Genomic DNA, 13873 nt, shown 5'->3' with positions numbered 1-13873 from the left:
AAACTAGGATTCGAACTCGCATCTCTGCAGTTCAAAGTCCGAGCTGTTCTTGCTACACTAAAGCATCCACTTCCACTAGTCTCCTTAAACTGTCCAGTAGCGAGGACATTTACTATTAAGCTTTTTTTTTCCTCCTCTGTGGCGAACCCTTCCATTTCACACTGCCACTTATGCTGGGCTATAAAGTAAATACAACGGGCAAGGTGCACTAATTCTAGGAGTCGGTGTATAGGCCCGAAGAACGGAAATCTGATTTATTTTGTGCGCCGGCCGGAGGCCTGGCACCACCTTCACAAGCGACGAACACGGGCTGGGGTCCAGAGAGACTGCAGACCGCGCCCAGGTCTCAAGTTTTAGTCAAGGCCCGCATCCAGGCCAGGCGAGGGGAGAAGGCAAGGTTAGCCTTTCCCCATACCCTCGCCACGGCGGGAGCACAGAGGAGAAGGTTGGAGTTGCAGTAAGAGGGCAAACAAGAAACCCTAAAGGCCCTCTTCAGCCCATTAAACACACTTACTTGAGCAAAGTAATTCCAAGACGCACGGCCAGCACCGGCAACGGGAAGGGCTCCTGTCTCCTTCAGCCCCAGGCGCTCAGGGTGACGACATCTGGGCCGCGCCACGGAGAGTGAAGGCCCAGAGCCAGGCCACGAGCCCAGCGCAGCGAGCGCGCGCTCACGGCAGGGGCGCGGTGCTACAGTGGCGCCACCTTTAAGCGTCACGGGCAGGGCTCTGCTTCTGGACCTGTGAGTTTGAACATGTCGCGCCCCAAGGGAATGGCGGAGCGGGATCCGCGGGCTGGTTTCAGGACTGAGAGGAGGTACTGTGGTGCTTCGGTACCGCAGGGGCTTTTGAAGGCGGCGAGGAAGAGCGGCCAGTTAAATCTGTCGGGTCGGAACCTCAGTGAAGGTAAGAGCCAGACGTACGACCCGATCGTGCGTCCTTTCAGAAAACACTTGCGCCTGGAGCCTGTCTTTTCTTTGGCCTGGCTTTGGCCACCTTTGCCTCTGGCTCGTAGCTGCATCCCCGGGCTCTAATTCAGGCACTTGTCACATTTCCACTAGCTCGGTCAGCCCTGTTCGGTTTCAACTTTTGGTCCGGGAATCTCTGGTGAAGGGATTCTGCTGGCCAAAATGTACACGGGGCGATAACTGGGATTCCCACATTCAATGGGCTAAACTACATAATGTGTAATTAAATTAACTGACATTTGATGGCAAATGCTTTGTTTCTTTGGCCCTCTTTTTCTCCTCTTAATTCAATCTCTGAGGGCACTTATCAACGCTAAAATTCTGTATTTCATCTACTCCTTTGTGAACTTACACTGAATGCTGCTGTTCCCTGCCTAGACTCTTTTCAGTGCACAACTGGGCAGAGTTCTAAATACGAAAAATAATGAACATATTTTCTAGATTGAGGATCATGATAGGTGCCATACAAAGAGAATTCGGGGTCATCACGAAAAACCTAGTAAAGATCAACAATCGCAAATCTCGATGCCATGAATGAATTAATTGCCAGATGCACTCTTGATTATCTATTGTGTAAGGGAGGGAGTGGGAAGTGGCGAGAGAGAATACAGCATTCTTCCCGTAATGTTTTCCTCCACTTATATTCAGGTTTTAGACTATCTGGGTTTAAGACCTTCCATCTTCTAAGGACTGCTTTTTTATTATGCCATATGTAGAATAAACCAAGCAAATACTTGCTGAATGAAAAAGGATTTATGACATTAAATCTCTGTTCTACCTGGGAAAGTTTTTAATCGATGATATAAATATTTAAAAACCGCAGATGTGAATATACAATTACTTTTCCCGAAGCCTAGAACATTTTCCTTGATATCTGATTACGGTTCAACATTTGATTCTTGTAGGACTCTGCGCGGAGGTCACACTTCCTAACTGCCCCCTGTCTATAAATACGATTGCTAACACTGTTCTCTTACTGTTTAATTTTTTAATAGCATTTATTACTATCAGAATTTATATTATGTATATTGTTTGTTTGTTGTCTCCTGAACTCTGACTAGAATGTTAGTTCAATGAGTTCAAGAAGCTTAGTTTTGTTGGATTTTCAGATAATTATTTTTTTGTGAAGAGTAGTTGATATACAATATATTAGTTACAGGTGTACAATATAGTTATTAGACAATTACATATACATTATATAATGCTCACCCTGATAAATGTCACCATACAAAGTTATTACAGTATTGTTAACTATGCTGTACTTTTCATGCCTGTGACTTATTTTATAATTGGAAGTTTCTGCCTCTTTATCCCCTGTTTGGCCCATCATCATACCCCCTATCTCTGTGGCAACCATTAGATGTTTATTTCTGTTTAGTTTGTTTTGAGTTTTCGATTCTAGGTATAAGTGAAATCACATGGTATTCGTCTTTGTCTGACTAATTTCACTTAATACCCTCTAAATTCATCCCTGTTGTCACAAATGGCAAGATTTCATTCTTTTTTATACAATAATACACTGAATAATATTTATAGTGAGTAATATCACACTATATACACACACACACAAAAACATATGCACACCGTATCATCTTAATCCATTTATCATTGGACACGTAGATTGCTTCAATGTCTTATAAATAACATAAATATTATAAAGTAATGCAGCAATAACTATAGGGGCACATGTATCTTTTCAAATTACAGTTTTTGTTTTCTTCAGGAAATACCCAAAAGTGGAATTACTGGGTCATATGGTATTTCTATTTTGAATTTTTGGAGGGATCTCCATACATTTTTCTATAGTGGCTGCACTATTTACATTCCCACCAGCAGTGCATAAGAGTTCCCTTTTCTCCACATCCTCTCCAGCACTTGTTATTTCTTGTCTTTTTTTTTTTTTTGAGAGTGCATCTCTCATATTTATTGATCAAATGGTTGTTAACAACAATAAAACTCTGTATAGGGGAGTCAATGCTCAATGCACAATCATTAATCCATCGCAAGCCTAATTCTCGTCAGTCTCCAATCTTCTGAAGCATAACGAACAAGTTCTCACATGGTGAACGAATTCTTACATAGTGAATAAGTTCTTACATGGTGAACAGTACAAGGGCAGTCATCACAGAAACTTTCGGTTTTGATCACACATTATGAACTGTAAACAATCAGGTGAAATATGAATGTTAGTTTGATTTTTATACTTGATTTATATGTGGATCCCACATTTCTCCCTTTATTATTATTATTATTATTTTTTTAAATAAAATACTGAAGTGGTAGGTAGATGCAAGATAAAGATAGAAAACATAGTTTAGTGTTGTAAGAGAGCAATTGTAGATGATCAGGTGTGTGCCTGTAGACTATGTGTTAATCCAAGCTAGACAAGGGTATTAAAACATCCACGGATGTAGAAGATTTCTCTCAAAACGGGGGGTTGGGGGGGATGAGGTTCTAAACCTCACCACTGTTGATCCCCAATTTCTCACCTGATGGCCCCTCTGCGACTGTGCCTGTCTTAGGTTGTTCCTCCCTTGAGGAATCTTACCCGTCTCTGGCTAACCAGCCATCTTCCGGGGCCATACAGGGAGATGTAAAGTTGGTAAGTGAGAGAGAAGAAATATTCTTTAAAAAGGTTAGCTTTTTACTTCTTTGCAGATTTATGCCCTGTGGCTTCTATGCCCAGCATTTGTCTTGAGGTATCTTTACCATTTGGAGGAATTATGATACTCGGTAAATTCGATATGAGGCACGAATTCTATTTAAGGGTTGTAATTACGAAGGAAGAAGAAAAGCTGCAGAGGTAGCAGACGGAAGAAAACATGGGAGGATTGATTATTTCTTTGACATATCTTCTTGTAGAGTAACTTAAGCATGTATAGGTTTTAACTACTAATTAAATTGCACACACACATTAACATATTAGGAATACAGCTACATAACCAAAGCAGATCTATAATTACCAGCCATCTCCAGTGAAGCCAAGAAAACCAGTTAGGCATCCTAGGCATTTGTGAAAATTTGTCTATGATATGATGGATATTGTCCAACTGTACTTGAACAGTCTGAGAGAAATCAGACAAATTAAAACAACCCATTCCTGGGGACTGTTCACATCCCATATGTTCTTTTAACAGTAGATAGTCTGTAGTCGTAAGATTTTAGAGTGCTACAACTTGCACTTCTCCTAATTCTTGGTTGAGTTCCAACAGTATAGATCCAGTCAAATTTGTTGCTTTAATGAAAGCACAGGCCAGCTTAGATATCTCCTTCTTCATTCCAATGGCAAGTCCAGGAACCAGTGGGATGGATGCAGCTACAACTGCAGCATCGCCTGGATCTTTGTTGAGGTTTTTGAGGTTTCTTGATGATCATCTTCTGGTATGAGTCTTCCAGAGAGTGCTGATGTTGGAAGTTCTTCTTCATATCGTATCTTAGTTCATTTTCTGGGTAGCCAAATTAGGCTTTGATCCTTTGTATAAACACAAACAGACCCTTTGCCCTCACTTTGATATGCCCTTTATACCATTGTGTAGAAGTCATTAGAGGTCACCACACAGGAACGCTTTTTTTTTTGTTATCATTAATCTACACTTACATGATGAATATTATGTTTACTAGGCTCTCCCCTATACCAGGTCCCCCCTATAAACCTCTTTACAGTCACTGTCAATCCGCATAGCAAAATGTTGTAGAATCACTACTTGTCTTCTCTGTGTTGTACAGCCGTCCCCTCCCTCCCCCCCATGCATGCTAATCTTAATACCCCCCTTTTTTTCCCCCCGTTATCCCTCCCTACCCACTCATCCTCCCTAGTCCCTTTCCCTTTGGTACCTGTTAATCCATTCTTAAGTTCTGTGATTCTGCTGCTGTTTTGTTCCTTCAGTTTTTCCTTTGTTCTTATACTCCACAGATGAGTGAAATCATTTGTTATTTCTCTTTCTCTGCTTGGCTTATTTCGCTGAGCATAATACCCTGCAGCTCCATCCATGTTGCTGCAAATGGTAGGATTTTCCCTTTTCTTATGGCTGAATACTATTCCATTGTGTATATGTACCACATCTTTATCCATTCATCTATCAATGGACATTTAGGTTGTTTCCAATTCTTGGCTATTGTAAATAGTGCTGCGATAAACATAGGGGTGCATCTGTCTTTCTCAAACTTGATTGCTGCATTCTTAGGGTAAATTCCGAGGAGTGGAATTCTTGGGTCAAATGGTAAGTCTGTTTTGAGCATTTTGATGAACCTCCATACTGCTTTCCACAATGGTTGAACTAATTTACATTCCCACCAGCAGTGTAGGAGGGTTCCCCTTTCTCCACAGCCTCGCCAACATTTGTTGTTGTTTGTCTTTTGTATGGTAGCCATCCTTACTGGTGTGAGGTGATACCTTATTGTAGTTTTAATTTGCATTTCTCTGATAATTAGCGATGTGGAGCATCTTTTCATGTATCTGTTGACCATCTGTATTTCTTTTTTAGAGAACTGTCAGTTCCTCTGCCCATTTTTTAATTGGGTTATTTCTTTTTTGTTTGTTGAGGCGTGTGAGGTCTTTATATATTCTGGATGTCAAGCCTGTATCGGATCTGTCATTTTCAAATATATTCTCCCATACTGTAGTGTTCCTTTTTGTTCTGTTGATGGTGTCTTTTGCTGTACAAAAGCTTTTCAGCTTAATATAGTCCCACTTGTTCATTTTTGCTGTTGTTTTCCTTGCCTGGGGATATATGTTCAAGAAGAGGTCACTCATGTTTATGTCTAAAAGGCTTTTGCCTATGTTTTTTTCTAAGAGCTTTATGGTTTCATGACTTACATTCAGTTCTTTGATCCATTTTGAATTTACTTTTGTGTATGGGGTTACACAATGGTCCAGTTTCATTCTCCTACATGTAGCTGTCCAGTTTTGCCAGCACCATCTGTTGAAGAGACTGTCATTTCACCATTGTATGTCCATGGCTCCTTTATCAAATATTTTAATTGACCATATATGTTTGGGTTAATGTCTGGAGTCTCTTATCTGTTCCACTGGTCTGTGGCTCTGTTCTTGTGCCAGTACCAAATTGTCTTGATTACTATGGCTTTGTAGTAGAGCTTGAAGTTATTCTTCTTTCTCAGGATTGCTTTGGCTATTCAGGGTCTTTGGTGTTTCCATATGAATTTTTGAATTATTTGTTCCAGTTCATTGAAGAATGTTGCTGGTAATTTGATAGGGATTGCATCAAATCTGTATATTGCTTTGGGCAGGATGGCCATTTTGACGATATTGATTCTTCCTAGCCATGAGCATGGGATGAGTTTCCGTCTGTTAGTGTCCCCTTTAATTTCTCTTAAGAGTGACTTTTAGTTTTCAGGGTATATATAGGTCTTTCACTTCTTTTGTTTGGTTTATTCCTAGGTATTTTTTTCTTTTTGATGCAATTGTGAATGGAATTGTTTTCCTGATTTCTCTTTCTATTGGTTCATTGTTAGTGTATAGGAAAGCTACAGATTTCTGTGTGTTAATTTTGTATCCTGCAACTTTGCTGCATTCCGAATATCAGTTCTAGTAGTTTTGCGGTGGAGTCTTTAGGGTTTTTTATGTACAGTATCATATCATCTGCAAATAGTGACAGTTTAACTTCTTCTTTACCAATCTGGATTCCTTGTATTTATTTGTTTTGTCTGATTGCCATGACTAGGACCTCCAGTACTATGTTAAATAACAGTGGGGAGAGTGGGCATCCCTGTCTGGTTCCCGATCTCAGTGGAAATGCTTTCAGCTTCTCGCTGTTCAGTATAATGCTGGCTGTGGGTTTATCATATATGGCCTTTATTATGTTGAGGTACTTGCCCTCTATTTCCATTTTGCTGAAAGTTTTTATCATGAATGGATGTTGAATTTTGTCAAATGCTTTTTCAGCATCTATGGAGATGATCATGTGGTTTTTGTCTTTCTTTTTGTTGATGTGGTGGATGATGTTGATGGATTTTCGAATGTTGTAACATCCTTGCATCCCTGGGATGAATCCCACTTGGTCATGGTGTATTATCCTTTTGACATGCTGTTGAATTCTGTTTGCTAATATTTTATTGAGTATTTTTGTATCTACATTCATCAGGGATATTGGTCTGTAATTTTCTTTTTTGGTGGGGTCTTTGCTTAGTTTTGGTATTAGGGTGATGTTGGCTTCATAGAATTAGTTCGGGAGTATTCACTCCTCTTCTATTTTTTTGAAAACTTTAAGGAGAATGGGTATATGTCTTCTCAGTGTGTCTGATAAAATTTCGTGGTAAATACATCTGGCCCGGGTGTTTTTTTCTTGGGTAGTTTTTTGATTACTGCTTCAATTTCTTTGCTCGTAATTGGTTTGTTTAGATTCTGTGTTTCTTCCTTGGTCAGTTTTGGACGTTTAAATTTTTCTAGGAAGTTGTCCATTTCTTCTTGGTTTTCCAACTTCTTAGCATATAAGTTTTCATAGTCGTCTCTAATAATTCTTTGTATTTCTGTTGGGTCCGTTGTGATATTTCGTTTCTCATTTCTGATTCTGTTGATGTGTGTTGAATCTCTTTTTCTCTTAATAAGTCTGGCTAGAGGCTTATCTATTTTGTTTATTTTCTCAAAGAACCAGCTCTTGGTTTCACTGATTTTTTCTATTGTTTTATTCTTCTCAATTTTGTTTATTTCTTCTCTGATCTTTATTATGTCCCTCCTTCTGTTGACTTTAGGCCTCATTTGTTCTTCTTTTTCCAATTTTGATAATTGTGACATTAGACTATTCATTTGGGTTTGTTCTTCCTTCTTTAAATATGCCTGGATTGCTATATACTTTCCTCTTAAGACTGCTTTCACTGCGTCCCACAGAAGTTGGGGCTTTGTGTTGTTGTTGTCATTTATTTCCATATATTGCTGCATCTCCATTTTAATTTGGTCATTGATCCATCGACTATTTAGAAGTGTGTTGTTAAGCCTCCATGTGTTTTTGAGCCTATTTGCTTTCTTGGTACAATTTATTTCTAGTTTTATACCTTTGTGGTCTAAAAAGTTGGTTGGTAGGATTTCAATCTTTTTTAATTTACTGAGGCTCTTTTTGTGAGCTAGTATGTGGTCTATTCTGGAGAATGTTCCATGTGTACTTGAGAAGAATGTGTATCCTGTTGCTCTTGGGTGTAGAGTTCTATAGATGTCTATTAGGTCCACCTGCTCTAGTGTGTTGTTCAATGCCTGTGTGTCCTTACTTATTTTCTGTCTGGTGTATCTGTCCTGTGGAGTGAATGGTGTGTTGAAATCTCCTAAAATGAATGCATTGCAGTCTATTTCCTCCTTTAGTTCTGTTAGTACTTGTTTCACATATGCTGGTGCTCCTGCGTTGGGTGCATACATATTTATAATGGTTATATCCTCTTGTTGGACTAAGCCCTTTATCATTATGTAGTGTCCTTCTTTATCTCTTGTTACTTTCTTTGTTTTGAAGTCTATTTTGTCTGATATTAGTACTGCAACCCCTGTTTTTTCTCACTGTTTGCGTGAAATATCTTTTTCCATCCCTAGACTTTTAGTCTGTGCATTTCTTTGGGTTTGAGGTGAGTTTCTTGTAAGCAGCATATAGATGGGTCTTGCTTTTTTATCCATTCTGTTACTCTGTGTCTTTTGATTGGTGCATTAAGTCCATTTACATTTAGGGTGACTATTGAGAGATATGTACTTATTGCCATTGCAGGCTTTAAATTTGTGGTTACCAAAGGTTCAGGGTTAGCCTCTTTAGTATCTTACTGCCTAACTTAGCTCGCTTATTGAGCTGTTATATACACTGTCTGGAGATTCTTTTCTTCTCTCCCTTCTTATTCCTCCTCCTCCATTCTTCATTTGTTGGGTGTTTTGTTCTGTGCTCTTTCTAGGAGTGCTCCCATCTAGAGCAGTCCCTGTAAGATGCCCTGTAGAGGTGGTTTGTGGGAAGCAAATTCCCTCAGCTTTTGCTTGACTGGGAATTGTTTAATCCTGCCATCATATTTAAATGATAGTCGTGCTGGATCCAGTATCCTTGGTTCAAGGCCCTTCTGTTTCATTGTATTAAATATATCATGCTATTCTCTTCTGGCCTGTAGGGTTTCTGTTGAGAAGTCTGATGTTAGCCTGATGGGTTTTCCTTTATTGGTGACCTTTTTCTCTCTAGCTGCCTTTAAAACTCTTTCCTTGTCCTTGATCCTTGCCATTTTAATTATTATGTGTCTTGGTGTTGTCCTCCTTGGATCCTTTCTGTTGGGGGTTCTGTGTATTTCTGTGGTCTGTTTATTTACCCCCCCAGTTTGGGGAAGTTTTCAGCATTTATTTCTTCAAAGACACTTTCTATCCCTTTTCCTCTCTCTTCTTCTTCTGTTACCCCTATAATACGGATATTGTTCCTTCTGGATTGGTCACATAGTTCTTTTAGTATTGTTTCGTTCCTGGAGATCCTTTTATCTCTCTCTATGTCAGCCTCTATACGTTCCTGTTCTCTGGCTTATATTCCTTCAATGGCCTCTTGCATCTTATCTCTTCTGCTTATAAATCCTTCCAGGGTTTGTTTCACTTCTGTAATCTCCTTCCTGGCATCTGTGATCTCCCTCCAGACTTCATCCCTTAGCTCTTGCATATTTCTCTGCATCTCTGTCAGCATGTTTATGATTTTTATTTTGAATTCTTTTTCAGGAAGACTGGTTAGGTCTGACTCCTTCTCAGGTGTTGTCTCTGTGATCTTTGTCTGCCTGTAGTTTTGCCTTTTCATAGTGATAGAGATAGTTTGCATAGCTGGCATGAGTCACAGCTGGAAGAGCTTTCCTTCTTGTTGGTTTGTGGCCTTTCTCTCCTGGGAGAATAGCGACCTCTAGTGGCTTGTGCTGGGCAGCTGTGCGCAGACAGGGCTTCTGCTTCCTGCGTGGCTGCTATGGAGTTTATCTCCACTGTTGCGGTGGGCGTGGCCTGGCTCGGGCTGCTGCTCCAAAATGGTGGAGCCCTGTTGGAGGGGGAGCGGCCGGGAGGCTATTTATCTCCATGGGGCCTCTGTGCTCCCTGCTGCCCAGGGGGTTAGAGTGCCCAGAGAACCCGAGATTCCCTGCCTCTGGACTAAGTTTCCTACCCTGCCCCTTTAAGACTTCCAAAAAGCACTCTCCAAACCAAAACAACAACAGCAACAACAAAAAACAAACAAAAATTAAATAAATAATTTAAAAAAAAAAAGAAAAAGAAAAAAGCACGATTTTCTTTGTCCTCAGGTGCCGGTCTCAGGCACCTGCTCACTGGTCTTGCTTCCCTGTTTCCCTAGTATTGGGGTCCCTGTCCCTTTAAGACTTCCAAAAAGCACTCGCCAGAAAAAAAAAAAATGGCCGCTCCCATTTCTTTGTTCTCCAGTGTCGCCCTCAGGCACCTGCTCACTGGTTCTGCCGCCCTGTTTCCCTAGTATCTGGGACCCCACGCATGCACTGTCTGCACTCTGGTCCGGAATCCTGGGGCTGGGTGTTCAGCAGTCCTGGGCTCCTTCTCCCTCCCTGCTGACTCCTCTCCTCCTGCCGGGAGCTGGGGGGAGGGGCACCCGGGTCCCGCCGGGCCGGGGCTTGTATCTTACCCCCTTCGCAAGGCGCTGGGTTCTCTCAGGTGTGGATGTGGTCTGAATGTTGTCCTGTGTCCTCTGGTCTCTATTTTAGGAAGAGTTGTCTTTGTTATATTTTCATAGATCTGTGTGGTTTTGGGAGGAGATTTCTGCTGCTCTTCTCACGCCACCGTCTTGGCTCCGCCTCTTCTTGTCTTTTTTATAAAAGCCATTCTACCTGCTATGACTAATATCTCATTGTGGTTTTTTATTTGTAATTCCAAATCAAATTAGTGATACTGAGCTTTTTAAAAATCTTTTTGCCATCTGTATGCCTTCTTTGGAAAAAGAAGTTTTCTCTGCCTGTTTCTTAATCAAAATGTTTGTATTTTTTTGGTGTTGAGTTGTCTGAGTTCTCTTTTTTTTTAATTTTTTATTAAGGTATCATTGAGATACACTCTAATGAAGGTTTCACTTGAAAAACGTTATGGTTACTCCATTCACCCATATTATCGAGTTCCCCACATGCCTTCTGAAATTACTCTTCATCAGTGTACTTGTTTACTGTGTACTACACTATCTTCTCTGTGACCTTATCATGATACCCCTCAATCCCCTTCTCCCTTACTCCCCACCCATCCTGCCCAACCTCTCCCTTTTAGTAACCCCTAGTCCCTTCTTGGAGTCTGTGAGTCTGTTGTTGTTTTCTTCCTTCAGTTTTGCGTAGTTGCTACACTCCACAAATGAGGGAAATCGTTTGGCACTTCCTTTTCTTCTCCTGGCTTATTTCACTGAGCATAATAACCTCTAGCTCCATCCATGTTGTTGCAAGTGGTAGGATTTGTTTTCTTCTTATGGCTGAATAGTATTTCTTTCTGTATATGTACCACATCTTCTTTAACCATTCATCTACTGATGGACACTTAGGTTGCTTCCATATATTGGCTATTGTAAATAGAGCTGCAGTAACCATAGGGGTACATATATCTTTTTGTATCTGAGAACTTGTTTTCTTTGGGTCAATTCCTAGGAGTGGAATTTCAGGGTCAAATGGTATTTCTATTTTTAGTTTCTTGAGGAACCTATATACTGCTTTCCACATTTGTTGAACTAATTTACATTCACACCAGCAGTGTAGGAGGGTCCCCCTTTCTCCATATCCTCACCAGCATTTGTTGTTCCTAGTCTTTTCTATGTTGGCCATCCTAACTGGTGTGAGGTGATACCTCATTGTGATTTTAATTTGCATTTCTCTGATGATTAGTGATGTGGAACATCTTTACATGTGTCTGTTGGCCATCTGAATTTCTTCTTTGGAGAAGTGTCTGTTCATATCCTCCACCCATTTTTTAATAGGGTTATTTGCTTTTTGGGTGTTGAGGCGTGTGAGTTCTTTATATATTTTGTATGTTAACCCCTTGTTGGATATGTCATTTATGAATATATTCTCCCACACTCTAGGATGCCTTTTTGTTCTACTGATGGTGTTCTTTGCTGTACAGAAGGTTTTCAGCTTGATGGAGTCCCATTTGTTCATTTTTGCTTTTGTTTCCCTTGCCCATGGAGATGCATTCAGGAAAATTTGCTCATATTTGTATTCAGTAGATTTTTGCCTATGTTTTCTTCTAAGAGTTTTATGGTTTCATGACTTACATTCAGGTCTTTGATCCATTTTGAGTTTACTTTTGTGTATGGAGATAGACAATAATGCTGTTTCATTCTCTTACATGTAGCAGTCCAGTTTTGCTAACACCAGCTGTTGAAGAGGCTGTCATTTCCCCATCGTATGTCCATGGCTCCTTTATCGTATATTAATTGACCAGATATGCTTGGGTTTCTATCTGGGCTCTGTATTCTGTTCCATTGACCTATGAGTCTGTTCTTGTGGCAATACCAAATTGTCTTGATTACTGTGGCTTTGTAGTAGAGCTTGAAGTTGGGGAGCATAATCCTCCAACTTTATTCTTCCTTCTCAGGATTGGTCTTTTGTGGTTCCATATGAATTTTAGAACTCTCATCTAGTTCACTGAAGAATGCTGTTGGTATTTTGATAGGGATTGTATTGAATCTGTAGATTGCTTTAGGCAGGATGGCCATTTTGACAATATTAATTCTTCCTATTCATGAGCACAGAATGTGTTTCCATTTATTGGTATCTTCTTTAATTTCTCTCATAGGTGTCTTGTAGTTCTCAGGGTATAGGTCTTTCACTTACTTGTTTAGGTTTATTCCTAAGTATTTTGTTCTTATTGATGCAATTGTGAATGGAATTGTTTTCTTGATTTCTCTTTCTATTAGTTCATCGTTAGTATGTAAGAATGTAACAGATTTTTGTGTATTGATTTTGTATCATGGAGCTTTGCTGAATTCAGGTATTAGTTCTAGTTTTTTGTGGTGGATTCTTTAGGGTTTTTAATGTATAGTATCATGTCATCTGCAAACCATGACAGTTTGACTTCTTCCTTACCAAACTGGATGCCTTGTATTTCTTTGTGTTGTCTACTTGCCGTGGCTAGGTCCTCCAGTACTATGTTGAATAAAAGTGGGGAGAATGGGCATCCTTGTCTTGTTGCCAATCTTAAAGGAAAAGCTTTCAGCTTCTCGCTGTTAAGTATGATGTTGGCTGTGGGTTTGTCATATATGGCCTTTATTATGTTGAGGTACTTGCCCTCTATACCCATTTTGTTGAGAGTTTTTATCATGAATGGATGTTGAATTTTGTCAAATACTTTTTCTGCATCTATGGAGATGATCATGTGATTTTTGTCCTTCTTTTTTTGATGTGGATGATGTTGATGGATTTTTGAATATTGTACCATCCTTGGATCCCTGGAATAAATCCCACTTGATCATGATGAAGAGTCTTTTTCGTGTATTTTTGAATTCAGTTTGCTAATATTTTGTTGAGTATTTTTGCATCTATGTTCATCAGGGATATTGGTCTATAGTTTTCTTTTTTTATGGTGTCTTTGCCTAGTTTTGATATTAGAGTGATGCTGGCATCATAGAATGAGTTTGGAAGTATTCCCTCTTCTACTTTTTGGAAAACTTTAAGGAGGATGGGTAGGTCTTCCCTAAATGTTTGATAAAATTCAGCAGTGAAGCCATCTGGTTCAGGTGTTTTGTTCTTAGGTAGTTTTTTTATTACCAATTCAATTTCATTGCTTGTAATTGGTCTGTTCAGTTTTTCTGTTTCTTCCTGGTCAGCCTTGGAAGATTGTATTTTTCTAGAAAGTTATTCATTTTTCCTTGGTTATCCAGTTTGTTAGCATATAAATTTTGATAGTATTCTGTAATAATTCTTTGTATTTCTGTGGTGTCTGTAGTGATTTTTCCTTTCTCATTTCTGATTCTCTTTATG

The 13873-nt window shown here is 39.7% G+C and overlaps 2 protein-coding genes across 3 annotated transcripts in view; one reads left to right on the top strand and one right to left on the bottom strand.

Moving 5' to 3' along the window:
- SRSF11 (serine and arginine rich splicing factor 11) overlaps nucleotides 1–645 on the bottom strand; it is a 38536-nt gene extending 37891 nt beyond the window's left edge. Inside the window, exon 1 of one of the 2 annotated variants that reach the window (XM_017660400.3) lies at nucleotides 515–645. The gene's annotated coding sequence lies outside the window, so the exon portion shown is untranslated. The remainder of the gene's footprint in view (nucleotides 1–514) is intronic. The other variant, XM_017660399.3, reaches the window with a different exon arrangement.
- Nucleotides 640–13873, top strand: part of LRRC40 (leucine rich repeat containing 40) — a 96562-nt gene continuing 83328 nt past the window's right edge. Inside the window, exon 1 of the mRNA XM_037024315.2 lies at nucleotides 640–905. Within this exon, the coding sequence (XP_036880210.2) occupies nucleotides 755–905 (151 nt within the window). The 5' untranslated portion in view covers nucleotides 640–754. The remainder of the gene's footprint in view (nucleotides 906–13873) is intronic.

Source organism: Manis javanica, chromosome 4 (genome assembly GCF_040802235.1).
Source record: "Manis javanica isolate MJ-LG chromosome 4, MJ_LKY, whole genome shotgun sequence".
NCBI classification, from domain to species: domain Eukaryota; kingdom Metazoa; phylum Chordata; class Mammalia; order Pholidota; family Manidae; genus Manis; species Manis javanica.
The sequence above is the reverse complement of the archived record's forward strand: the minus strand, read 5'-3'. Positions and strand labels throughout refer to the sequence as shown.